The 27,186-nt window shown below is 44.0% G+C and overlaps 1 protein-coding gene across 1 annotated transcript in view; it reads right to left on the reverse strand.

The window, feature by feature from the left end:
- Nucleotides 1-27,186, reverse strand: part of LOC144681152 (dynein axonemal heavy chain 8-like) — a 1,929,890-nt gene that overhangs the window by 323,473 nt on the left and 1,579,231 nt on the right. The window contains exons 71-72 of the mRNA XM_078542879.1: nucleotides 11,586-11,741; nucleotides 6,567-6,722 (exon numbers count right to left, since the gene is read on the reverse strand). Of these exons, the coding sequence (XP_078399005.1) occupies nucleotides 6,567-6,722; nucleotides 11,586-11,741 (312 nt within the window). The remainder of the gene's footprint in view (nucleotides 1-6,566; nucleotides 6,723-11,585; nucleotides 11,742-27,186) is intronic.

The raw sequence follows: 27,186 nt of genomic DNA on the forward strand, positions 1-27,186 counted from the left end.
GAGGGGAACTTCCAAGTGGTGGTGTTCCCATCCATCTGCTGCTCTTGTCCTTGTAGATGGTAGCGGTCATAGGTTTAGAAGGTGCTGTCTAAGGAGCCTTGGTGAATTCCTGCAGTGCATCTTGTAGATGGTACACACTGCTGCTACTGTGTGTAGGTGGTGGCAGGAGTGAATGTTTGTGGATGTGAGGCCAATCAAGTGGGCAACTTTGTCCTGGTTGGTGTCAAGCTTCTTGAGTGATGTGGGAGCTGTACTCATCCAGGCAAGTGGGGAGTATTCCATCACACTCCTGACTTGTGTCTTGTAGATGGTGGACAGGCTTTGGGGTGTCAGGAGGTGAGTTACCCATTAACAAAGTAGTTGAAATCATTAATGGACCTGCCTGTCCAACCTTAAGGTTGGCGGGCAGGCCGGGAGACCTGGTAGGCTTCTGAAAAAGCATGAGACCTCATCCACGGGTGAGATGAGGTTTCATGAGGATTTAAAAATCTCACAATATTTTAAAATAAAAGTTATTGACATGTCCCAACTCATGTGACAGTGTCACATGAGGGGACATGGTAGGGAAATTTTTTTCTCAGCTTTAATTAAAGTTTAAAATGTGAGCCGATCTCCCTGAGGCAGCCCTTTTCTTCAGGGAGATCTGTGCACTCTTCGCATTCCCGGCTGAGGGAATCCCCCCCCACCGCCCGCACAGGGAGCACATAACGCTTCCTGGCAGACATCATGCTGGGCGGACCTTAATTGGCCTGCCCATGTAAAATGGTGGCACGCCCCTGACTGGGGGCTGCCGATCGGAAGGCTGCCCACCCACGCCCGTTCCTGCACTTCCCCCCTGATGGGGGGAAATGTTGCCTGGCTTCTTGCTTCAGGCGTGCTCGAACCAGACAAGCAAGCTATAAAAATTTGCCTAGCGATTGGGAATGAAGGCCTACACAGGCAGCACAGTCTCAATTCTTAAGCACATCCCGGGGGTTGGTGGGGGGGCAAGGCAGCACACACTGAAGGAAATACTCAAGTGCATGCCGGGGTGGGGTGGTGGGAGGGGAAGTGAGGAAAGCGGCCGCACACTTGGAAAAGCTTGTCAAAAGTGAGCATTCTTCTGCAGCTGAGATCGTTTAGCTGTTACTCCATTAACAAGCTTGGAGTTGGGCCTCTAGCCTTTCTGCCCACTCAAGCAATGCAAAAGCATAAAAGTGCCACCAAATGCTCCAGAACTTTTCACCCCTCTGGCACAGACTGCAAACTAATGTGCATTTTAGGATGCAGCAGAACAAGTGGCCGACTGGGCAAGCTGCAGAATCCCCTTGCGAAAGGTGGCTATGGCGCAGTCACTGGTGGAGGCTCTCACAGCTCCTTGCAATGTCTTTATTCAGCTGTGGACCAGTATCTATTATGGTTCAAACTAACAGTGCAGCCTTGCAGTGTGGGGTTAGGTGAATGCCTGTGCCTGAGCTGAGAGCACAGCATGCAGTCCAATGGGCAAAGCTGCCGCCAACTGGTCAAGTGGAGTGGGACGGAGGTGGGTGTGGTTTCATAAGAGCATAATAGGAACAGGAGTAGCCCATTCGGCCCCTCAAGCCTGCCCCGCCATTCAATAAGATCATGGATGAACTGCCCCAGGCCTCAACTCCTCTTTCGTGCCAGCTCCTCATAGCCCTCAATTCCCCGATATTTCAAAATTCTACCTCCTCAATAAATACTTTCAGTGATCTAGCCTCCACAACTCTCTGGGGTAGAGAATTCCAGACATTCACTACCCTCTAAGAGAAGAAATTCTGTCGTATCTCAGTTTTAAATGTGTGTCCCCTTATTCTGTAACTATGTCCCCTAGTTCGAGATTCCCCACTAATGGAACCATTTTCTCAACATCTACCCTGTCAAGCCCCCTCAGAATCTTGTACATTTCAATAAGATCACCCCTCATTCTTCTAAACTCTAATGAATAAAGGCCTAACCTGTTTAGCCATTCTTGATAAGTCAACCCTGCATCCCAGGAATCAGCTTTGTGAATTTCTTTTGAACTGCCTTCAATGCCAGTATATCCTTTCTTAAATACGGAGACCAAAACTGTACACAGTACTCCAGGTGCTGCCTCACCAACATCCTGTACAGTTGTAATAAGACTTCCCTATTTTTAAACTCCAACCCCCAGCAATACAGGCCAAAATTCAATTTGCCTTCTTAATTACTTGCTGCACCTGCATGAAACTTTTTGTGTTTCATGCACAAGAACACCCAGATCCCTCTGTGCTACACTTTTTTGGAGTCTCTCTACATTTAAATAATAGTCTGCTTTTTGATTCTTCCTACCAAAGTGCATGACTTCACACTTTCCAACATTACACTCCATCTGCCAAGTTTTTGCCCACCCACTCAACCTGTCTATATTCCCTTGCAGATTTCTTGTGTCCTCATCAAAACATGCCCTCCCACCTATTTTCATATTGTCAGTAAATGTTGATATACTACACTCTGTCCCCTCCTCCAAGTCACTAATATAGATAGTAAATAATTGAGACCTAGGACTGATTCTTGTGGCACTCAGCTAGATATGTCTTTCCAACCTGAAAAAGACCCATTAATCCTGACTCGCTGTTTTCTGTGTGTTAACCAATCCTCACTTCATGCTAATACATTACCGCCAATACAGTGAGCTCTTATCTTGTGCAATAACCTTTTATGTGGCACCTTATTGAATGCCTTCTGGAAATCCAAATACACTACATCTACCAGTTCCCCTTAATCAACTCTGCTTGTTATATCCTCAAAAAACTCTAGCAAATTTGTCAGACATGATTTCCCTTTCACAAAACCATGTTGACTCTTTTTGATTGCATTGAGCTTTTCTAAATGTCCTACTATTTCTTCCTTAATAATGGACTCTAGCATTTTCCCAATGACAGATGTTAGGCTGACAGGCCTATAGTTTCCTGCTTTTTGTCTCCCCCCACCACCCCCCCACCCCCCAGCCATTTTGAACAGGGGTGTCACATTAGCGATTTTCCAATCCGCTGGGACCTTCCCGGAATCTAGTGAGTTCTGGAATATTTTGACCAGTGCCTCCACTATCTCTGCAGCAACTTCCTAGAAAACCCATGGATGCAGGCCATCAGGTCCTGGTGAATTGTCTGCCTTTAGTCCCATTAGTTTCGCAAATACTTTGTCCTTTGTAATAAAGACTGTTAGAAGATCTTTCCTCCCATTAGTTCCTTGCTTATCTGATATCTTTGGAATGTTTGTAGTACCCTCCACTGTGAAGACCAATGCAAAATATTGATTTAAATTATCTGTCATTTCCCTCTTCCCCATTACCAATTCTCCAGTCACATCCTCCAAGGGTCCCACACTCACATTAGCTACTCTCTTTTATACACCCGTAGAAGTTCTTGCTGTTTATTTTTATATTTCTTGCCAATTTACTTTCATAATCAATTTTCTCTGTTTTTATTAGCTTTTTAGTGTTCCGCTGCTGGTTCCTACCACTAGGTTTTGCCACTTAGTATGCCTTGGTTTTTGATTGGGTACTCTCCTTGAGTGCCTTTGTTAACCACGGGTGCTTTATCCTTCTCATTGAGTCCTTCTTTTTGACTGGGATACATTTTTGCTGAGCGTTATGAAATATCTACTTAAATGTCTACCACTGCTCATCCACTGACCTTCTCCTTAGTCTATTTTCCCAGCCTGCTTTAGACAATTATTTCTTCATACCTCTGTAATTGCCCTTATTTAAGTTGAGGACACTGGTTTGAGATCCAAGTTGCTCGCCTTCAAACTAAATTTGAAATTCTATCATGTTGTGATCGTTCCCCCCTAGAGGATCCTTAACTACGATATCTTTTATTAATCCCATCTCATCACATATTACTAGATCTAAAATAGCTTGTTCCTGGGTAGGTTCTGCAATGTATTGTTCTAAGAAACAATCCCTAATGCACTCTATAAATTCGCCTTCCATGTTACCCCTGCCAATCTGATTTGTCCAATCAATATGCAGATTAAAATCACCCATGACAATTGTAGCGTCCTTCTCACACGCCTCCATTATTTCCCAATTTATATTTTGTCCTACAGTGAGGCGACTCTTCGGGGGCTTATAGACGACTCCCACCAGTGACTTCTTCCTCATGCCATTCCTTATTTCCACCCAAACTGATTCCACATCATGACCTATTGCACCTATTTCGTGACTCACCACCGCACTGATACCTTCCTTTATTAACAAAGCTACCCCACCTCCTTTTCCTTTTTGCCTATTTTTCAGAAACGTCGAATACCCTTGAATATTGAGTTCTTAGTCTTGGTCACCCTGCAACCACGTCTCTGTAATAGCTATCAAGTCATATTCATTTATTTCTATTTGTACTGTCAACTCACCTATCTTGTTACAAATGCTGTGTGCATTCAAATAAAGAGCCTTAAGCTTTGACTTTTTACCATTATTACTCATTCTGGTTCTAATTTCTACTGCACTCTTCTGCTTATATTTTCTGACCCTTCCTGTCATACTTTGATTATCATTCGCCTCTTCACTACACTGGACCTTTACTTTCTCGATTATTTTTGATTTTCTAAACTTCCCTTCACTTGAACCCTCCCTCCAACTAATTAATTTAAAGCCCTATCTACAGCACTAGTTATATGATTCGTCAGGGCACTGGTCCTTTCAATTGAAGCCCGTCCCAATGGAACAGCTCTCTCCTTCCCCAGTACTGGTGCCAGTGCCCCATGAATTGGAACCCATTTCTCCCACACCAACCTTGAACATTTACCTCTCTAATCTTACTTACCCTATGCCAATTTGCATGTGGCTCAGGTAGTAATCCAGAGATTATTACCTTTGTGGTTCTATTTTTTAATTTAGTCCCAAGATGCTCCTAGTCCCTCAGCAGAACCTCTTTCCTAGTCCTACCTATGTTGTTGGTACCTAAGTGTACCACGACAACTGGATCCTTCCTCTCCCATCCCAAGTTCCTCTCCAGACCAGAAGAGGTGTCCATAACCTTGGCACCAGGTAGGCAACACAGCCTTTGGGACTCTCTGTCTTTGCTGCAGAGAACAGTATCTATAACCCTAACTATGCTATCCCCTATTACTGCTACATTTCCCTTTTCTCCCCCCACTTGAATGGTGCTCTGAACCACGGTGCTCTGGTCAGTTCGCTTATCCTCCCTGCAGTCTGTGCCCTCATCCACACTGAGAGCAAGAACCTCATACCTATTTGACAAGGGCACTGGCTGAGGCTCCTCCAAAGCTAAATTCTGGATCCCCATACCTGCCTCATTCACAGTCACACCCTCCTGTCCCAGACCAAGGACCACATTTGATGTAATTAATCTAATGGGTGTGACACTGATACACAGTGTCCAGGTAACTCTCCCTCTCCCTGATGTGTCACATTATCTGCAGCTTGGACTCCAGCTCATCAACTCTGAGCCAAAGTTCCTCAAGCCGCCAACACTTGCTGCAGATGTGGTCACTGTGGACCGCACCGGCGTCCACCATGCCCCACATGCAACACATCACCTGCTCAGCCATCTCTATTCTATTTAGTTCATTAATTTTGATGTTAAATATTTTAAAAGTGAATTTCTTAATTGTATTCTATAGCTGTAATAATGTCTCCTGATTTAAACCACTTGATCAATCTAAAGAGACAGGGAAGAGATACCCACCAATCACTTACCTGTTTTCCTGTGACATTACACTTCGGCTCTGACAGGAAGAAACAGGTTGAAGGGGCTCTCTGCCAGCTTTTTTTATCTCCCGCCGTTGCTGCGCTTTTCACACAGGTCCGCTCTCCATGTGCTCCCGGCTCTCCTCTCGCTGTTTTAAGCTGTGAAAACCCTGGCTCTGCTCTTGCTGTTTTAAACTGTGAAAATCCAGGCTCTCCTCTCACTGTTTTACACTGTGAAAAACCCGGCTCTTCTCTTGCTGTTTTAAACTGTGAAAATCACAGCTCTCCTCTGGCTGTTTTAAACCGTGACAATCCCGGCTCTCTTCTAACTGTTTTAAACTGTGAAACTCCCGGCTCTCCTCTCACTGTTTCAAATTGCGAAAATCCCGGCTCTCCTCTCGCTGTTTTAAACTGCAAAAATCCCAGCTCTCTTTTCACTGTTTAAACCGTAAAAACCCCTCTCTCCACTGGCTGTTTTAAACTGCGAAAAACCTGGCTCTCTTCTCACTGTTTTAAACTGTGAAAGTCCCAGCTCTCCTCTCGCTGTTTTAAACTGTGAAAATCCTGGCTCTCCTCCCGCTGTTTTAAACTGAAAATCCTGGCTCTCCTCTCGCTGTTTTAAGCTGTGAAAATCATAATCACCTTTGCTTCCACTCTTTTGAAACTTGGCAGTGTCCTGCATTATGGGTCATTGCCCTTCATGTAGGCCTCACAATAAAAAAAGTCAGCACAGATGCATTCATAACACATTATATTAAATATGTGTAGGTTTGGGGATACAGTAGTTGAGTGTCTTATTGTCTTGGTGGTAGAACTTTAGTTTAGTTACAAGTATTAAGGATAAGTTAGAGTTTCTGAAGGTAGTGATAGCTCTTCATAATTAGCTCACCTTGAAGGTGGTCCCAGATTTGATGAAGTTTTTTTCCAACACATTATCCAGGGCAGGATCCAACTCTTCCTTCACATCTTCCAAAAGCAGAGGCCGGCCAAGTGATAGCGAATCCTCTAGGTGATTCCGGAAATACTTATGATTAAGTGACGTTACCTTTGAGACAAAAGGGATTAGTGTTTAGAACTCAAAGACCACTCACCCTACGCTGATATGCTGCACTAAATAAAAATCTGTTAGACCTCTACAATCTGTCATGAAACTAGAGGGCTGAAATATATTTAGGCATTCTTTTGTGTCATCTAAGGGGGTTGGGCTACTCGCCCAATAACAGGGGAATATGAGTAACGTGAATGGTGGTGGCAAATTAAACAACTCACTGGGGGAGGAGGCTCTACAAATATACCCATCCTCAACAATGGGGAGCCCAGCACATCAGTGCAAAAGATAAGGCTGAAGCATTTGCAACAATCTTCAGCCAGAGTGCCGAGTGGATGATTCATCTCAGCCTCCACCGGGGGTCCCCAGCATCACAGATGCTAGTCTTCAGCCAATTTAATTCACTCCACGTGATGTCAAGAAATGGCTGAAGGCACTGAATTCCGCAAAGGTTATGGGTCCTGATAGTATTCCGGCAAAAGTACTGAAGACTTGAGTCCCAGAACTTGCCGTGCACCTAGCCAAGCTGTTCCAGGACAGCTACAACGGTGGCATCTACCCGGCTATGTGGAAAATTGCCCAGGTATGTCCTGTACACAAAAAGCAGGACAAATCCAACCCGGCCAATTACTACCCCATCTACTCTCCATCATCAAAGTAATGGAAGGAGTCATCAACAGTGCTATCAAGCAGCACATGCTTAGCAATAACCAGCTCATTGACACACAGTTGGGGTTCCACCAGGACCACTCAGCTCTTGACCTCATACAGCCTTGTTTCAAACATGGACAAAAGAGCTGAACTCCAGAGGTGAGGTGAGAGTGACTGCCCTTGACATCAAGGCCACATTTGACTGAGTGTGGCATCAAGGAACCCTAGCAAAACTGGAGTCAATTGGAATCAGGGGGAAAACTCTCCACTGGCTGGAGTCATACCTAGCACAAAGGAAGAAGGTTGTAGTTGTTGGAGGTCAGTCATCTCAGCTCGAGGGCATCACTGCAGGAGTTCCTCAGGGTAGTGCCCTAGGCCCAACTATCTTCAGCTGCTTCATCTATAACCTTCCTTCCATTATAAGGTCAGAAGTGGGGATGTTCGCTGATGATTGCACAATGTTCAGCGGCATTCGCGACTCCTCAAATACTGAAGCAGTCCATGTCCAAATGTAGCAAGACCTTGACAATATCCAGGCTTGGGTTGATAAGTAGCAAGTAAAATTCGCACCACACAAATGTCAGGCAATGGTCATCTCCAACAACAGAGAATCTAACCAAACGCCCCTTGATATTCAATGACATTACCATCACTGAATCCCCCACTATCAACATCCTGGGGATAACCATTGACCAGAAACTGAAATGAACTAGCCATATAAATACTGTGGCTACAAGGGCAGGTCAGAGGCTAGGAATCCTGCGATGAGTAACCCACCTCCTGACTCCCCAAATCCTGTCCACCATCTACAAGGCACAAGTCTGGAATGTGATGGAATGCTCCCCACTTGCCTAGATGAGTGCAGCTTCTACAACACTCAGGAAGCTCAACACAATCCAGGACAAAGCAGTCTGCTTGATTGGCACCACATCCACAAACACTCATTCCCTCCACCACCGATGCACAGTGGCAGCAGTGGGTGCCATTCAGAAGATGCCTGCAGGAATTCACCAAGGCTCCTTAGACAGCACCTTCCAAACCCACGACCATTACCACCTAGAAGGACAAGGGCAGCAGATAGATGGGAAAACCATCACCTGGATGATCTCCTCCAAGTCATTCACCATCCTGACTTGGAAATATATCGCCATTCCTACACTGTTAAAATCCCAAAATCCTGGAACTCCCTTCCTAACAGCACTGTGGGTGTACCTAAACCACGTGGACTGCAGCGGTTCAAGAAGGCAGCTCACCACCACCTTCTCAAGGGCAACTAGGGGTGGGCAATAAATGCTGGCCCAGCCAGCGAAGCCCACATCACATGAATGAATAAAAAAAAGGCACACCTGAAAATTGCATTAGGTGGGTGTGATTATCATTGGGGCAGCTGAGGTGGTTCCTGAATTTTCTATTGTTTGCTGCCTATTTCTCAGGTGAGATACATGCAACAGGCTGTTTAAAATTGCTACCGCAGTATCTGAATAAATCTTTCAAAAATATTCCAAAATGCTTCATGTAAGATTATCAGATTACCAGAATACTAATTGTGTGAGAATGGATTTTACTTTTTTAAGATTTTGAGGGGTATTGTGGTATTCTGTAAAGAAGGCTGGATGTCTGTGTCTGTGTGTGGGTGATTTCATTAAGCTGGGCTGGAGTGCAAAGTGAGTCAGCATGTCTGGAGGTTTGGAAGCATGAAAGGGCTAAAGGTGTTAAATTGGAGATACAAGTAAATACGTTAGATCTAACATTTGCATTTTTAGATAAATTGAGAGGTTGTTTGAATTTTAAAGGAGAATCAGAGGTGAAAAGGAAATAGTTTGCATCTTGCAGAAGTCCATAGGTAAATAGTAGTGGGGATATTATATTTTTATTGACCCAGAAGCAAAGACAAGATGAAAACATGAAAGATCTTATATTTGGAAAGATTTGCATTTCAAAGGGGTGTGAGAACAATGGGACTGAATAAAAGAAAAACAAGATATATTAGAGTTACTGTGGATAGCTGGTTTGGAACTATTGAGCTATTGAGATGGATAGCTGTCGAGCCGTTAAACTGGAGATAGCTGGAGCTGATTGAATTGTTGAGAAGTCTTGAGCTGCAGCAAGCAGTTTGATTCCGAAGTGAATTCCATAGAAAGTGGAAGGGGGTCATGTGGTACACCTTCCTTGTGTGATGTTTTCAAGAAGGAGTTAGATATAGCTCTTGGGGCGAAAGGGATCAAAAGATATTGGGAGAAAGTGGGAGCAGGCTATTGAGTTGGATGATCAGCCATGATCATGATGAATAGTGGAGCAGGTTGGAAGGGCCGAATGGCCTACTCCTGCTCCTATTTTCTATGTTTCTATGTTACTGGATTCCACATTTAAATATCTGTAAGGGAGTGTTGCCTGGAAAATGTTTACTTGTGGGTTTGACCAAGTAGACAGTTTTGGGGGAATGTTTTGTAAGACTAACCTTAATTGTGTCAGTATAATCTTGTGTGCTTAAGTTTTTTTTTTGCTAATAAAACTTTTACTTTTAATTTTTAAAAACCCAAAAGTTTTATTGCATCTCATACTGCTGAGATTGGTACGTCTTCTCCTCATTATTAGAATACAAAAAAAGGTTGTGGCCCGTAAGCTAGGTTTCCCTCTGGGATTTGGTTTGCACAGCAATTAACACCTGCTGTGGTCATAACAATTGTTAAAACCTAACTTTAAGAAACTTACATCTAGCCTTGTAGTTTACTAACATTTGACTGAATTAGATACCCTTCCTTGTAAGGGGGATTATAGGAAAATTATGTCAAATTGTACTCGCAGCAAAAGGATGAGATCTTGAGGCTGTGTTTCAAAAACTGCTTGTGTGGGAATGGAATGTAAATGTCTTTCTCTCTCTATGAAATAAGGAACCACAGCATATAAATGCATTGAGATACAAGGAGCATTATTTATATAAATATGTAAGGCTGGCAACAGCCACATAAAGTATTCCTGGTCGGCCAAGGGAGGTATTCTCACATTGGGGCTGAAGATGATTGGGGTGAGGGAAAGGTTAATTGGATAACAGTCAGGATAAAAGATGCAGAGGGAGAGAGAGACCATCCAGAAACAGAGCAAGCAAAGCAAAAAATACAAGGGGGAGAGAGAGAGAGAGAGAGAGAATGAGACAGAGAGAGAGTGAGGAAGAGGCTTGAAGACCAAAAGACCAAATCTGTGAGTGAAACCGTTCATGTGCTTTATGATCCAGATCTTGACACAGGTAGTATAATTTGCACAAAACTGTAAATTACAATCCAAGTATAAGGACATAGTTTATCTGAGAACTTAGTAAACTTGTCCTGACATTGTCTCAATAAAGTCAATTCACATCAAAACTTTGCTGCCAAGTCTGTTTCAAACTTAAAGGATTGTGAGACCCCGAAACCTTACATTCAAGTACAATTAAATATTTTTGGAAGTTGTATAGGTAGCGTAAAATGAACATGTTTGTCATTTGTCACCATTTGCCAAATGTCCATGACTTGTGCTCGAAATGATTATCTCTATACCAACTTCTGTTGCTCAACCATGAAGTCCAACTTTGTGCATTAGCTAATTATCATCTATTTGTTCTTATCTCCTCTACTGGGAGAAAATAAAACATCATTTTACCAAGTTAGGTTATGAATTAGGGTTTAACTGCACATTTTAAAAAATTCTTATTAATGTTTGGAAACCATTCACTTAGATTTCCATAACTTCTTAATATATTAGCCCTTGATCATTATGCTCACTTAGTGGAAATATTGGCGTTGGATTGGTACTCACAGAGCTAAGTAATATTGACCATAAAGGCCCAAGGCTCAATCCAAGATTTGTGCTCAGTTAGTTGATCTACACACCCAAAGGATAAAAGAGCTATTTAAATTGGGCTCAGAGCTCTATATCAGGGAGGGAAAACTTTGTTAGATGTCGCATTCTTTATCACCTTGTAGCAAATTCTGCTGGAACTTTGCATGCGCAATACTGAATGAGGTCAGAATTGAGCTTGTTTGTTATGCACTACAGTCCAATAGTTTACTGACATTCAATGTCATCATTTACATTTGAGTGAGGTGTCTATAGAGTCAAAACCTTCAGAAGGGAATAGGAGAAAACTGGAGAAAGAAAATAATGTTACATTGATAAATGGTATTCGATTATTTAATGTTTTGTGATCAGTGTGCTGCTTCAGTGCATTCCTACCTGTAATTCATTCTGTTTCTCCTTCCTCTTGATCCAGGTTTTCCCCTGTGTCTGAGGGTCTATGAGAAGGGGATACCTGGTTGCTTTGGTGACAATTATGCCATTCTGAACTGACAGGTCATCACTTGGTAACCCTTGTAGGTTCCACTCACCAATCTGAAAAGATAAAATCACACAGACTTAATAAGGGCAATGAAGTAAGTTTGGCCACAAATACAGTTCCTTAAATGATCAGTGGAGACCAGGCCAAAAATACTTTTAAAAAGACTATGTTGAATACTGCAATATAGTAATTTGTAGCAGTTAGCCAAGTGATTATGGTACTGAACTAACAGTCCAGAGGTTATGAGTTTAAATTCTAACATAACAAGGAGCAAAATTGAAATCAATAAACCCAGTATCAGCAAAAAATTGTCAAGAAAGCTATTGGACTGCTGTCAAAACTTCAACTGGTGCACTAATGTCCTTCAGTGATGGAATCTTGCACACGACATGGTGTGGCTCACATGTGACTTCAGTTTTACACTACATGGTTGCAATTTAATGGACAAAATAAATACTGGCCCTGATCTTCTGGTCTTCAGATCGCCAGAGACCGAACATAACCCCCAACCTGCATTTCGGAACCCCTCGGAGTCCTGATACAATGACTTTGTGGGAATTGCCCCGGAAGTTTGAACGTCCAATGGGCAATTCCCCTGAACCTCATGACCCTTCAAAAAGGTCTCCGAGTCTGAGTTAGAGTCGAAGACGTCAGACAGTTCCGACTCACTTATCTGGGTAGTTACCCAGGAAATCTTAGGCAGAAAAATTCTAATCTAACTCCTGGGTAACTATACAACTGACCCCCATCCAGACTCCCCTCTCAACTTCTCCAACTAACCCCTCCACGACCCCGAGCACCCCCCCCGACTCCCCGGCTCCTCCATGACTGCCCATGAACTGACCAGACTAGCCCCCACCACCTGATTACCCCCTCGATCCCCTGATTCCACCCCCCGCCGACCTGACCTAACCAGCCCCCACCACCCTACTCCCACTTGAACCCCCCAATTTCCCCCAACCAGTCCTGACTAACCTTCAACATGACAACCCGTCCTGACCCAACTCAAATACCCACTCACCATCTATCCAGCTCACAAACCTCATCCACCTACCACCCTACACACCTACCATCCGACCCAGCTGCCACCCTATGCAGCTGCCAATCCACCAAACTGTCATCCTGCACAGCTGCCATTCGACCCACCAATCATCCTACCCAGCTGCCGCCCTAACCAGCTGGCACCCTAACCAGCTACCACCCTGCCCAGTTACCACCTTACCCTGCTGCCACTCTACACAGCTTCCACACTATGTAGCTACCACCATACCCATCTGCCACAGTACCCACTTAGCCATTTACTTCACCCACCACCCATTTACAGTCTGACACACTCACTCATGCACCCATTCACTAATACATTGAGAAACTTGGGGATCTTCAACGATGTAACAGAATAGGGCAGCTAGTGCTGTACCAAAAAGTGCGTGGCTTCTACACAGATTCTCTTCACTGCTCTCTGCATGGATTCCTGCACTGAGGAAATTCTCCATCGGAAGTTGGAACCTTTTCAATGTATGCAGGTAAGGTGGTAGGTTTTTGTCTGATCAGAGTCAGACACAGGGCTTCCAACTATGAGCAGACGTTTTTGGCCACTGTCTTGACAGTTTTCTTCTCCTTCTTAGGCAGTCCCTCGAGATCAAGGATGACTTGCTTCCACTTCAGTTTGATGAGTTCCGAGATGTCAGGGAAACTTTTGACAACAATATGGTTCCAGTCCATGTGAGAAAGGGTGCAGTGCTAGACTGGGGCTGAATTTTACAGGGGATGGCATATTGCCCATCCCCCAGATGAAACGTCAGTTGGAAACAGACTAATTTTAAAATGGCCATCCCACAGTGATGACACACTGCCAATGGCCTAAATAAGCCTCCATCCCTCAGTGGCAGCTGGGTAGGATGATAGGTGGGTTGAGTGGCAGCTGTGCAAGTGATAGGTTGGTAGGTTGGCAGCTGCATAGGGTGGCAGCTGGGTCAGGTGGCAGGTGGGTAGGTTCGCAAGTGGGTAGGGTGGTAGGTGGATGAAGTTGGTGAATGCTGCTGGCCAATCTGATAGGCTGGCAGTTCCTGGAGTCCAAGCTGCACCAGAACTCAGTAGTGGATGCAAGCAGGCCCACCAAGATCAAAGATGGACACCAGACCCAGGTAAGCCCCGGGTTTTTTGGGCGGGAAGGGATCAAACATCCGGAGGAAGAGGGCAGTAAGGGGTGGAGGGGCAAGTTTTGGAGGCCAGGTGGGGATGCACAAAGGGAGGGGTAAGATCTTGGAGGGTGCCCCCAATGTACACATGCACCCACCAAAGACATACCTACCCCACTTCTTGCCACTCTCGTACACCTTCCACTGCCGAGCATATTATGGCAGTGGAGGTGGACTGAGGGCTTTATTTGGGCAATAATTCGCCAATTAAAGGCCTCAGTTGGCTTGATGTTGGGAGGGTTAGTGGGTGCCTTTCCACTTCCCCCCACGCTCCCTTGCACCCTCCCCGGTATTATGAGGACTAGATTGGGGTTGGGCGGGAGTGCTCTGGGCAAGCCACATGACATACCTTACAGCCAAACATACAAATTAGGAGCAGGAGCAGGCGGCTCAGCACCTTGACCCTGCTCCGCCATTCAATAAGATCATGGTTGATGTGATTGTAACTTCAGCTCCACTTTCCCACGTACTTCCAATAACCCTTCACCCCCTTGCTTACCAAGAATCTATCTATCTTAGCCTTAAAAATATTCAAAGACTCTGTTTCCACCACCTTTTCAGGAGAAGAATTCCAAAGACTCACAATGCTCTGAGTGAAAAAATTTCACTTCATCTCTGTTTTAAAAGGGTGACCCCTTATTTTTAAACAGTAACCCCCTCCACATCCATCCTGTCAATACTCCTCAGGATCTTATATGTTTCAATCAAGTTGCCTCTTACTCTTCTAAACTCCAGCGGATACAAGCCTAGTCTGTCCAACCTTTCCTCATAAGACAACCGAACCATTCTTGGTATTAGTCTGGTAAACCTTCTCTGAAGTTCTTCCAACACATTTATATTCTTTCTTAAGTAAGGTGACAAATACTGTTCGCAGTACCCCAAATGTATATATCTATATCTATATCTCTCATCCTATACAACTGAAGCACAATCTCCCTACTTTTCTTTTCAATTTCCCTTGCAATGAATGATAACATTCTACTAGCTTTCCTAATTACTTGCTGTACTTGCATACTAGCCTTTTGCGATTCATGCAATAGGACACCCAGATCCCTCTGCACCTCAGAACTCTGCAATCTCTCAGCATTTAGATAATGTGCTTCCATTTTATTCTTGCTGCCAAAATGGGCAATTTCACATTTTCCCACATGAAACTCCATCTGCCAAATCCTTGCCCACTCACTGAACCTATCAATAGTTTTTTGTAGCCTCCTTTATGTCCTCTTCACAACTTACTTTCACAGAATCACAAAATCACACAGTGCAGAGGAGGCCCTTCAGTCCATCGAGTCTGGACCGACATGTGAGAAACAGCTGACCTACATACGTAATCTCATTTATCAGCACTTGGCCCATAGCCTTGAATGTTATGATGTGACAAGTGCTCATCCAGGTACTTTTTAATGGATGTGAGGCAGCCCGCCTCCACTACCCTCCCAGACCATGCATTGCAGACCGTCACCACCATCTGGGTAAAAAAGTTTTTGCTCACATCCCCACTAAACCTCCTGCCCCTCACCTTGAACTTATGTCCCCTCATGACTGACCCTTCAACTAAGGGGAACAGCTGCTCCCTATCCACCCTGTCCATGCCCCTCATAATCTTGTACACCTCGATCAGGTCGCCTCTCAGTCTTCTCTGCTCCAATGAAAACAACACAAGTCTATCCAACCTCTCTTCATAACTTAAATGTTTCATCCCAGGCTACATCCTGGTGAATTTTCTCTGCACCCCCTCCAGTGCAATCACATCCTTCCTATAATGTGATGACCAGAACTGCACACAATACTCCAGATGTGGCATCACCAAGGTTCTATACAGCTCCAACATGGCCTCCCTACTATTGTAATCTATGCCTCGATTGATTAAGGCAAGTGCCCCATATGCTTTATCACCACCCCACTAACATGCCCCTCCACCTTCAGAGATCTATGGACACACACACCAAGGTCCCTTTGTTCCTCAGAACTTCCCAGTGTCTTGCCATTCATTGAATACTTCCTTGTCAAATTACTCCTTCCAAAGTGTATTACCTCACACTTTTCAGGGTTAAATTCCATCTGCCACTTATCTGCCCATTTGACCATCCCATCTATATCTTCCTGTAGCCCAAGACACTCAACCTCACTGTTAACCACCCGGCCAATCTTTGTGTCATCCGCAAACCTACTAATCCTACCCCCAAAAATAGCCATCTATGTCGTTTATATAAATGACGAATAATAGGGGACCCAGAACAGATCCCTGTGGTATGTCAATGGACACTGACTTTCAGTCACTAAAACATCCTTCTGTCATCACCCTCTTCTACAACTAAGTCAATTTGGAATTCACCTCATCAAATTACCCTGTATCCCATGTGCATTTGCCTTCTATATAGGTCTCCCATGTGGGACCTTGTCAAAGGCTTTGCTGAAATCCATATAAATTACATCAACTGCATGACCCTTCGACACAGCTGGTCACCTCCACAAAAAAATCAATCAAATTTGTTAGGCATGACCTCCCTCTGACAAAGCCATGCTGACTATCCCTGATCAAACCTTGCCTCTCCAAGTGGAGATAGATACTCTCCTACAGAAATTTCTCCAATAGTTTCCCTACCACTGACGTGAGATTCACTGGTCTGTAGTTCCCTGGCTTATCTCTACAACCCTTCTTAAATAGCAGAACCACATTAGCTGTTCTCCAGTCCTCTTGCATCTCCCCCGTGGCCAGAGAGGAATTAAAGATTTGGGTCAGAGCCCCTGCGATCTCCCCCGTTGCCTCCCTCAGCAGTCTGGGACACAAATCACCCGGACCTGGAGATTTGTCCACTTTTAAGCCTGCCAACACCTCCAATACCTTGTCACTCCCTATATCAATTTGCTCAAGAACCTCGCAGTCTTTCTCCCCGAGTTCGATACCTTCTTCCTCATTCTCTTGGGTGAAAATGGATGTGATGTATTCATTCAACACTCTACCAATGTCCTCTGGCTCCACCCATAGATTGCCGCCTTGGTCCCTTATGTGCCCTACTCTTTCCCTGGTTATCCTCTTCCCATTGATATACTTATAGAATATCTTGGGATTTTCCCTACTTTTACCAGCCAGAGCTTTCTCATATCCCCTCTTTGCTCTCCTAATTGCTTTCTTAAGCTCCACCCTCCACTTTCTGTAATCTACTAATGCCTCCGCTGATTTGCTCCCCTTGTACTTGCTAAAAGCCTCTATTTTCCTTCTCATCATATCCTGAATATCTCTGGTCATCAATGGTTCTCTGAGCTTGTTACACCTTCCTATCACCCTAGAGGGAACATGTTGAGCCTGTACCCTCCCCATTTCCTTTTTGAATGCCCCCCACTGCTCCTCTATAGATTTCCCCACAAGTAGCTGTTCCCAGTCTACCTTGGCCATATCCTACTTTATTTTACTAAAATCCGCTCTCCCCCAATCCAAAACATTGTTTTGCAACTTGTCTATTTCTTTGTACATAACAAGCTTAAATTGTACCATGTTGTGGTTGCTATCACTAAAATACTACCCCACCATCACCTCAGCCACCTGTCAGGCTTCATTCCCCAGAATTACGTCCAGCACTGCGCCGTCCCTTGTTGGACCCTCTACATATTGACCTAAAAAGTTCTCCTGTACACATTTCAAGAAATCCACTCCATCGAAGCCCTTAACACTATGTCTATCCCAATTAATGTTGGGAAAGTTGAAATAACCTAATATAATTACCCTATTGTTATTGTTTTTACACACTTCCACAAATTGTGCACATATTTGCTCCTCAATTTCTCGCTGACTATCTGGGGGTCTATAATAAACACCTAACAATGTGGCTGCCCCTGTTTTATTCCTAAGCTCTACCCACAAAGCTTCATTTGATGCCCCCTCCAAGATATCATCTCTCCTTACTGCAGTAACTGACTCCTTAACTAATAATGCAATGCCTTCTCCTCTTATACCCCCTCCCCTGTCTCACCAGAAGATTCTATATCCTGGAATGTTGAGCTACCAATCCTGCCCCTCCCTCAACCACGTCTCAGTGATGGCTACTATATCACAATTCCACATGTCAATCCTTGCCCTTAACTCATCCGTTTTACCTGTAATACTCCTGGCATTAAAGTAGAGGCTATCCAGCTTTGCCTTACTCCCTTGAAACTTAATGCAGCTGTACTCCCTCTGACTTGATTGTTTTACTGTATTATGATGTGTCCCTATTCTGCTAACAGTAATTCCCCCCACCACCCGCCCCCCCCACCCCGCCACCTGAATTAGCTTAAACTCTTCCCAACAGCACTAGCAAACCCGTCCGCAAATATGTTAGTCCCGCTCTGATTCACATGTAGACCGTCCCGCATGTACAGGTCCCACCTTTCCCAGAAATGGTCCCAGTGATCCAGGAATCTAAAACCCTCCCTCCTGCACCAACTCTTAAGCCACGTATTCATCTGCGCTATTCTCCTATTTCTGAGCTCGCTAGCACGTGGCACTGGGAGTAATCCAGAGAGGTCTTGCTTTTAGTCTACTGCCAAACTCCCTGAATTCTTGATGCAAGACATCATCCCTCTTTCTACCTATGTCATTGGTACCAACATGTACCATGACCTCAGCCTTATCACCCTCCCCCTTAGGATGCCCTGCAGCCATTCAGTAACATCCTGGGCCCTGGCACCAGGGAGGCAACACACCATCCTGGAGTCACGTTGATGGCCACAGTAGTGCCTATTTGTTCCCCTGACTATAGAATCCTCTATTACTATTGCTCTTCCTCTTTTCCTCCCCTCCTGCATAGACCAGCTGCTTGTGGTGCCAGAAGGTTTGCTCTGTCTGCATTCCCTGGAGGAACCAGCACCCTAATCAGCCTCCAAAATGGAATACCAATTTGCGAACGGGACCCCAAGGGGACTCCTGAACTAGCTGCCTCTTTCTCTTGGACTGCCTGGTGGTCATCCATTCCCTTCCTTCCTCAAGTCCCTTCATCTGCGGTGTGACCACCTCTGTAAACGTGCTATCCATGATGCTCTCAGACTCGCGGATGCTCCACAGTGTCCCCAGCCACCGTTCCAGCTCTGAAACCCAAGCTTCCAGGAGCTGCAGCTGGACATACTTGTTGCACACATGCTGGTCCTGGGCATTGGAAACATTCCCGGGTTCCCACATGCAGCATGAGGAGCACACCATGGCTTTGAGCTCTCCTGCCATGACTTATCCTTTTAAATTAAACCTTTTAAATCAATTACTCTAGGGCCCTTATTTCCTGATCATCATTACTATAGAATATACAAACTATAAACCACAAAAAGACCTTAAACTATAAGCAATGAAAGTAGTAAATACTTACCTGACCTTACCCACTACTTACCAGTCATTCCTTTCCCTTGTAGCCTCTACTACTGCAGCAGGGCAGGACCACTCTCTGAAGATTTAAGAAGTTGGATAGCAAAGAAACAAATGCAAAGAGCACCTCTTCCCCTGTGCACCGAATTCCCATTGTGCACCAAATTGCCAATACCCACACTCACTCTAGCTGTGTCTCACTCACAATGAGCTCTCTCCCCTGTTCGTGTGCAAGCACACTGTAGTGTGCTCCTATATAGACCCTTTCTTTAATAGAGCTGAGATGACTCACACTAGTTAAGCTTCAAATAGTAATTCACACCTATTCAGGCCCTCATCAGGCTTCAGGTGATTGACAGTTAACTGTCATACAGTCAGCTGAGCCAGCTACGTTACCAACCTTTTAACTAGACTACTGAACTTACGAAAATTAAAGAGAAATTAAAGAGAAAGACCTACCAGTTCAATTCCCACTGTGCACCAATCTTTCCTGTCTATCTTTGTGTCATCAGCAAATTTGGCAACCATCCCTTCATTTCCTTTATCCAAGTCATGTCTATAAATTGTAAACAGTTGAGTCCCAGCACGGATCCCTGTGCATGCCACTTGTAACATCTTGCCAACCTGAAAAAGACCCATTTATGCCAATCCTCTGCTTCCTGTTAGCCAGCCAATCTTCTATCCTTTTCAAAATGTTACCCCCTATACCATGAGCTTTTATTTTCCACAATAACCTTTAATGTGGTACTTTATCAAATGCCTTCTAGAAATCTAAGTACAGTGCATCTACCGGTTTCCCTTTATCAACAGCACATGTTACTTTCTCAAAGAACCCCAATAAATTGATTAAATGTCCCTTTCACAAAACCATGTTGACTCTGCCTAATTACCGTGATCTTATCCAAGTGCCCTGCTATAACTTCTTTAACAATAGCTTCTAACATTTTCCCTATGACAGATGTTAAGCTAACTGGCCTGTAGTTTCCTGCTTTCTGTCTCCCTCCCTTTTTGAATAATGGGGTTGCATTTTATATCTTCCAATCTAATGGGACATTCTCTGAATCTAGGGAGCTTTGGAAAATTAAAACCAATGCATTAACTATCCCATTAGACACTTCCTTCAAGACTCTATGATGAAGTCCATCAGGACCAGGGCTCTTGTCAGCCCACAGCACCAATAATTTACTCAGTACCACTTCTATATTTCTATATTTCTGGCTAGCTTTCTTTCACACTCTAATTTTCCCCTCCTTATTAGCCTTTTCATCACTTTTGTTGTTCTTATATTCTGTCCATCTTCTGGTCTTCCATCTATCTTTGCACAATTGTATGCTTTTTCTTTTAGTTTGATCTGTAACCATTCTGGTTAACCACGGATGGTGTGGGCATCCCTTGGGCTTTTTCTTACTCGTTGAAATGTATCTATTCTGTGCATTCTGAAATACCTTCTTAAATATTAGCCACTGGATCTCTATTGACCTATCCTTTAACCGAATTTACCAATTCACTTTATCCAGCTCAGCTTTCATGCCCTCATAATTACCCTTATTTAAGTTTAAAAACAAAGTCTCAGAACCACTCCTCTCTCCCTCAAACTGAATGTAAAATTCAATTATTTTATGGTTGCTGCTACCTAGGAGCCGCTTCACTATGCGATAATTAATTACTCCAATCTCATTGCACAATACCAGGTCTAGTAGAGCCTGGTTGGCTCCAGGGCATGCTGTTCCAAGAAACTATCCTAAAAGCATTCAATGTACTCCTCATCTAGGCTATCTTTGCCCATCTGGCTTTTCCAGTCTATATATAAATTAAAATTGCCCATGATTATTTCTGTGCCTTTCTGAAAAGCTCCAATTATTTCTTCTTTTATGCTCAACCCTACCATGTGATTACCGTTAGGCGGCCTGTACACAACTCCCACAAACAACTTCTTGCCTTTACCATTTTTCATCTCTACCCAAATTGTTTCCACATCCTGGTTTCCTGAACTTAGGTCATCCCTCTTTATTGTGGTAATGCCATCATTAACTAACAGAGCCACCTCTCCACCTTTTCTTCACTTCCTGTCCTTCCTAAATGTCCTGTACCCTTCAACATTCAGGTCCCAATCCATGTCCTCCTGTCTCCATAATGCCTATCAAATCATAATTATTTATTTCTATGTGCGTTCTCAGTTCACAGAGGGTATGTGCGCTCCTGTCAGTCAGACTGGAGCCAAACATTCAAAGATGCAATGTGAGGATCTATGGTGTCTCCTCACTGCATGTCATCAACATCCTCCACAAATCTAGCAGCTATGAGGGCCTCCTGAGCATGCCTGCCTCTTCTGGCCAGTGCGATGGCCTCATCGCTGTCATCCTCACCTTTGAGGGCCTCCTCACCCTTATCCACATCCTCCTCATCCATCTCTCCCTTAGCCAACTCCTCTCCCAGTTGCAGTGCTAGGTTGTAAAGGGCGTAGCAGATGACGAAGATGCGTGACGCCCTCTGTGGGCTATATTGCAAGGCTCCACCAGACCAGTCCAGATATTGGAACCTCATTTTCAGCATCCCGACGGTCTGCTCCACCAAGGTGCAGGTTGCAGTATGAGCTTCGCTACACTTTCACTCTGCTGCAATTTGAGGCCACCGCACAGGTGTCATCAGCCACGTCCTCTGCAGGTAGCCCTTGTCCCCAAGGAGCCAATCCTGCAGTCTCTCTGGACCCTGGGAGATGTCAGGGATCTGAGACCTACTGAGAATGTAAGAGTCATGGACACTCCCTGGGAACCTTGCGCAGATTTGGAATTTGGTTAGTCTGACAATCCCCACCTGCCATATCATAACAGTAATATATTAGCATGGATAGAGGATTGGTTAGGCAACAGGAATCACAGAATCAGACAGTGCAGAAGAGGCCCTTCGACCCATTGTGTCTGCACTGACACGTGAGAAACACCTGACCTACCTACCTAATCCCATTTATCAGCACTTGGCCCATAGCCTTGAATGTTATGACGTGCCAAGTGCTCATCCAGGTACTTTTTAAAGGATATGAGGCAGCCCGCATCCACCACCCTCCCAGGCAGCGCATTCCAGACCGTCACCACCCTCTGGGTAAAAAAGTTTTTCCTCACATCCCCCCTAAACCTCCTGCCCCTCACCTTGAACTTATGTCCCCTCATGACTGACCCTTCAACTAAGGGGAACAGCTGCTCCCTATCCACCCTGTCCATGCCCCTTCTAATCTTGTACACCTTGATCAGGTTGCCCCTCAGTCTTCTCTGCTCCAACGAAAACAAACCAAGTCTATGCAACCTCTCTACATAACTTAAATGTTTCATCCCAGGCAATATCCTGGTGAATCTCCTCTGCACCCCCTCCAGTGCAATCACATCCTTCCTATAATGTGGCAACCTGAACTGCACACAGTACTCCAGCTGTGGCCTCACAGGAAGCAAAATGGGTCCTTTTCTGGTTGGCAAGATGTGACATCTGGTCCTGGGGTGTCAGCTTTTTAGAACTTATATAAATTACTTGGATGAAGGGATTGATGAGATGGTTGCTCATTTGCTGATTACACAAAGATAGATAGGAAAGTAAGTTGTGAAGAGGGTTCAAGGAGGCTACAAAGGGACAAAGATAGATTAAGTGAGTGGGCAAATATGTGGAAAATGGAAAATAATGACTGAGATATTAAATGAATACTTTGCATCTGTCTTTAACAAGTCTTTAACATCTCATGGTGAAAGAAGAGGCAGTTCAGACACTTGAAGGAGGAGGACATTTTTTTAGTCTTGCATGGTATCAGGATGTCACTGGCAAGGCCAGTATTTGTTGCCCATCCCTAATTGCCCTTGAAGTGAATGGCTTACTTGGCCATTTCAGAAGACAGAGAAGACTCAACCTCATTTTTGTGGGTCTGGAGTCACACGTAGGCCAGAGCAATTAAGGACAACAGATTTCCTTCCCTTAAGGATATTCGTGAACCAGATGGGTGTTTACAACAATCAATGAAAGTTTCATGGACACCATTACTGAGAACAACTTTCAATTCCAGATTTATTAATTGATTGAATTTAAATACCACCGGGATTTGTTAAGGTGTGCCCTGAGTATTAGCCTAGGCCTCTGAATTCCTAGCCCAGTGAAATTACCACTATGCCACCGTATATTAATGACAAGGACATTGGTGTGCAGGATACAATTTCAAACTCTGCAGATGATACGAACCTTGGAAGCATAGTGCAGAACTTCAAAAGGACATAGATAGGTAACTAACTTGCAGGCACCAGAGAAGGAGCTAATTAGTGACTAATTCTACGCTACTTTCTAGTCTCCAGTTTATAGTAAATAGTCCAAAAGTAAGCTTAAGGTATGACAGGGTGGATCAGCCACACGGAAAGCCTATCCTGTAGCAAGTGGGGAGCCATGAGCACTTCATGTGGCCTAGATGAGCAAGTGTACAGGAGGTGTCACCAGCTGCAGAAACTTAAGCTCCAGGTCCCTTAACTCGAGCGGCAGCTGTAGTCACTGTGGCAAATTGCAACACTGAGGATGACGTGGATAACATGCATGGGGTGGTGGTCACACCACATCTTATAAGCCTGCTGGCAGAGAGGGAATGGGTGACCACCAGAAGGTCTAGGAGGACCAAGCAGGCAGTGCAGGAGTCCTCTGAGTCTATTTTGCTCACTGGTTTTCCATTTTGGGTGCTGATGAGGGTGATGGTTCCTCAGGGGAGAAGTGTGGAAAAGAGTAGAAGAGGAATAGTGGTAGGGGATTTGATAATTAGGGGAACAGTCAGGCGTTTCTGTGGCTGTAGATGTGATTCCAGAGTGGTATGTTGCCGCCCTGATGCCAGGGTCAAAGATATCACAGAGCGGTTGCAGAACATTCTTAAGGGGGAGGGTGAACAGCCAGAGGACGTGGTTCACATTGGTACAAATTACATAGGCAGAAAGAGGGATGAGGTTCTGAAGGCAGATTTTAGGGAGCTGGTAGGATATTAAAAAGCAAGACCTCAGAGGGAGTAATCTTCGGACTACTATCAGAGCCATCTGTTGGTGAGCATAGAAATAGGAGGTTAGAGTTTATGAATGCATGGCTGGAGAGGTGGTATAGGTGTGAGGGATTTAGATTACTGAGGCACTGGGACCTGTTCTGGGGAGGTGGGACTTATACAAACTGGACGGTTTGCACATCAATGGGGCCAGGGCCAATATCCTTGCCTAGAGGTTTACTAGTGTTGTTAGGGAGGGCTTAAACTAGTTTGACAGGGAGGAGGCAACCTGAGGGTAGACTCAGGTCTGGAAAAATCAGAAATGGTAATGGAAGGCAGAAAATCAGTCAGTGAGTCTGAAGACAGAGAAACCAAAAGATAGAAAATATTAAAGAGTTTGGCAGTGTTCAAGGTTATATACTTTGATGCAAAGAGTATAGCAAAGAAAGCAGATGAGCTGAGGGCACAGATAGAGATGTGGCAGTATGATATCATAGCTATTACTGAAATTTGGCTTAAAGAGGGACAGGAAAGGCAGCTCAACATTCCTGGTTACAGGGTTTTCAGCCGGGATAGAGAAGGGATTATAAAGGGAGGAGGGGTGGTAATTTTGATTAGAGAAGCAAATGCAGCTGTGGGGAGGGATGATATATTAGAAGGATCATCAATTGAAGCTATATGGATTGAGTTTAGGAACAAAAAAGGGGCAGTCACACGAATGGGACCCCCAAACAGTCAGAGTGAGATAGAAGAGCAAATATGTGAAAGGTGCAAAATCAATAGGGCAGTAATAGTAGGGGATTTTAACTACCCCAATATTAACTAGGACAATTTTAGTGTGATAGTTTTAGTGTGAGGGAACAGAATTCTTGAGGTGCATTCAGGAGGACGTTTTTGACTGTTGTGTAGCAAGTCCAACAAGAGAGGGCATGGCTCTGGACTGAGTTTTAGGAAATGAAGCTGGACAGGTGGAAGGATGACAGTGGGAGAGCATTTTGGTGGTAGTGATCATAATTCAGTTGGTTTTAACATAATTATGGGAAAGGACAAAGATAGAACAGTGGTTAAGTTTCTAAACTGGGGCAAGGCCAACTTTACTAAGCTGAGGAGTGATTTAGCAAAAGTGAACTGGAATTTGAAGCTAATTCCATGTCCAAGCAGTTGGAAGCATTCAAAGGGAAGATTCAAAGGTTTTAGTATAAGCATATTCCCACAAAGAAAAAGGGCAGGATGGTCAAACCTAAAGCCCCTGGATGTCAAGGAGCTTACAGGGTAAGGTAAGGCAGAAAAGGAAAGCTTATCTCAGATGCCGAGAGCTCAATACCACAGAAAGCCGAGAGGAGTGTAAAAATTGGAGGTTTGAAATCGAAAAAGAAATTAGGAAAGCAAACAGAGGGCATGAAAGAATATTGGCAAGCAAAATAAAGGAGAACTCAAAGATGTTTTATCAATAAGAGGATGAGGAAAGAGTAGGGCCCATAAAAGACCAAAAAGGTAACCTACGTGTGGAGGCGGAGGATGTGGAGGTATGGTTCTAAATGAACACTTCCTAAATTTTGTAGCTAAAGAGGTGTGTGAAATATTGGACGTGATAAACATAGGGAGAGAGGAAGTATTAAGGGGATTAGCACCCTTAAAAGTGGATAAATCACCAGGGCTGAATGAAATATACCCCAGATTATTCAAAGAAGCCAGGGAGGAAATTACAGAGGGTTTGACCTTCATTTTTCAATTCTCACTGGATACAGGTGTGGTGCCAGAGGATTGGAGGTCTGCTAATGTTGTACCTTTTGTTAGAAACTAGAGATAGTTTTAAGCATGTTATATTTGTATTTGTGGGGTTAGGAACAAGATATAGCTTTAATTTTAATTTATATTCTTTTTTATTTGTGTATTAAGAAAGGTGAAATCTGGGTTTGGTTTCAGTTTAGGGTTTTTGTGAGTTGCAGCTGGCCAGTCTGGGGGCCTGTTTCTATATACATGCATTTTAAATGAGGTTTTACAACTCTTAAAGTGAAGAGAAGGGTTACCAAGGGTCAGTAGTTTAGGGAAGTTAAAACAAAAAAAAGTATTAAAAAAAACTGTGCTGTTGCCTAGCAACAGGGGATCAGAGAGAGACCCATAGAGATACAGGGAGAGATAAGAAAAGCAGTCTTTAGTTTCTCTAGGTATGTGTATACCACAGAGTGAAAACAGAAAAGATCTACAACTCTCTCTCTAGCTGGAAAAAATGCCAGACTGCCAAGGAACTCATATGTATTGCATCAATGTTAAACTAATAGTGAATTTAGAGTGAGTTTTCCGGATATCTCAAGGAGATGTCAATTGTGGAAGGACTTCTAGTGAATGTTCAGAAGTCTACTGGACTGAACCAGCTCTAGCCTTGATGTGGAAATAGTGGTACCTCTTCACTGAAGTGTTGGGTCTATAAGCGTATTGCTGGGATAACAGGGATAGCGTGAGTTTGAATCATTTTTTCCTTGGTGTCTGTATTGAAATCTTTCCAACCTTATTGTTGTCTAATTTAATATAGTCAATGTTTCTTGTTTTATAAATGTTTTATATTTTTGTTAAAAGTCAACAGCAGGCTCCTGTGAATCTGTTTCAGTAAGTGCGCTCCACAGTTTAAAAAAAATATGGTCTATCAAGCCAGGTTCCAATCGGGGATCTTACTTGTCCAGTAATAACATCAGCTGGGATCATAACACTTTGTTTAAAATGAGAGTGAAGGATAGGCCGAATAAGTATAGGCCAGTAGTTCTGACCTCAGTGATGGGAAAATTTTTGGAATCAATTCTGAAGGACAGGATAAACTGTCACTTAGAAAGGCACAAATTAATCAAGGACAGTCAACATGGATTTGTCAAGGGAAGATCATGGCTGACTAATTTGATTGAATGTTTTGAGGAAGTAACAAGTAGGATTGATGAGTGTAGTGTAGCTGATGTGGTCTACATGGATGATAGCAAGGCTTTGTCAAGGTC

This window comes from Cetorhinus maximus, chromosome 5 (genome assembly GCF_964194155.1).
Source record: "Cetorhinus maximus chromosome 5, sCetMax3.hap1.1, whole genome shotgun sequence".
Taxonomy (NCBI): Eukaryota; Metazoa; Chordata; class Chondrichthyes; order Lamniformes; family Cetorhinidae; genus Cetorhinus; species Cetorhinus maximus.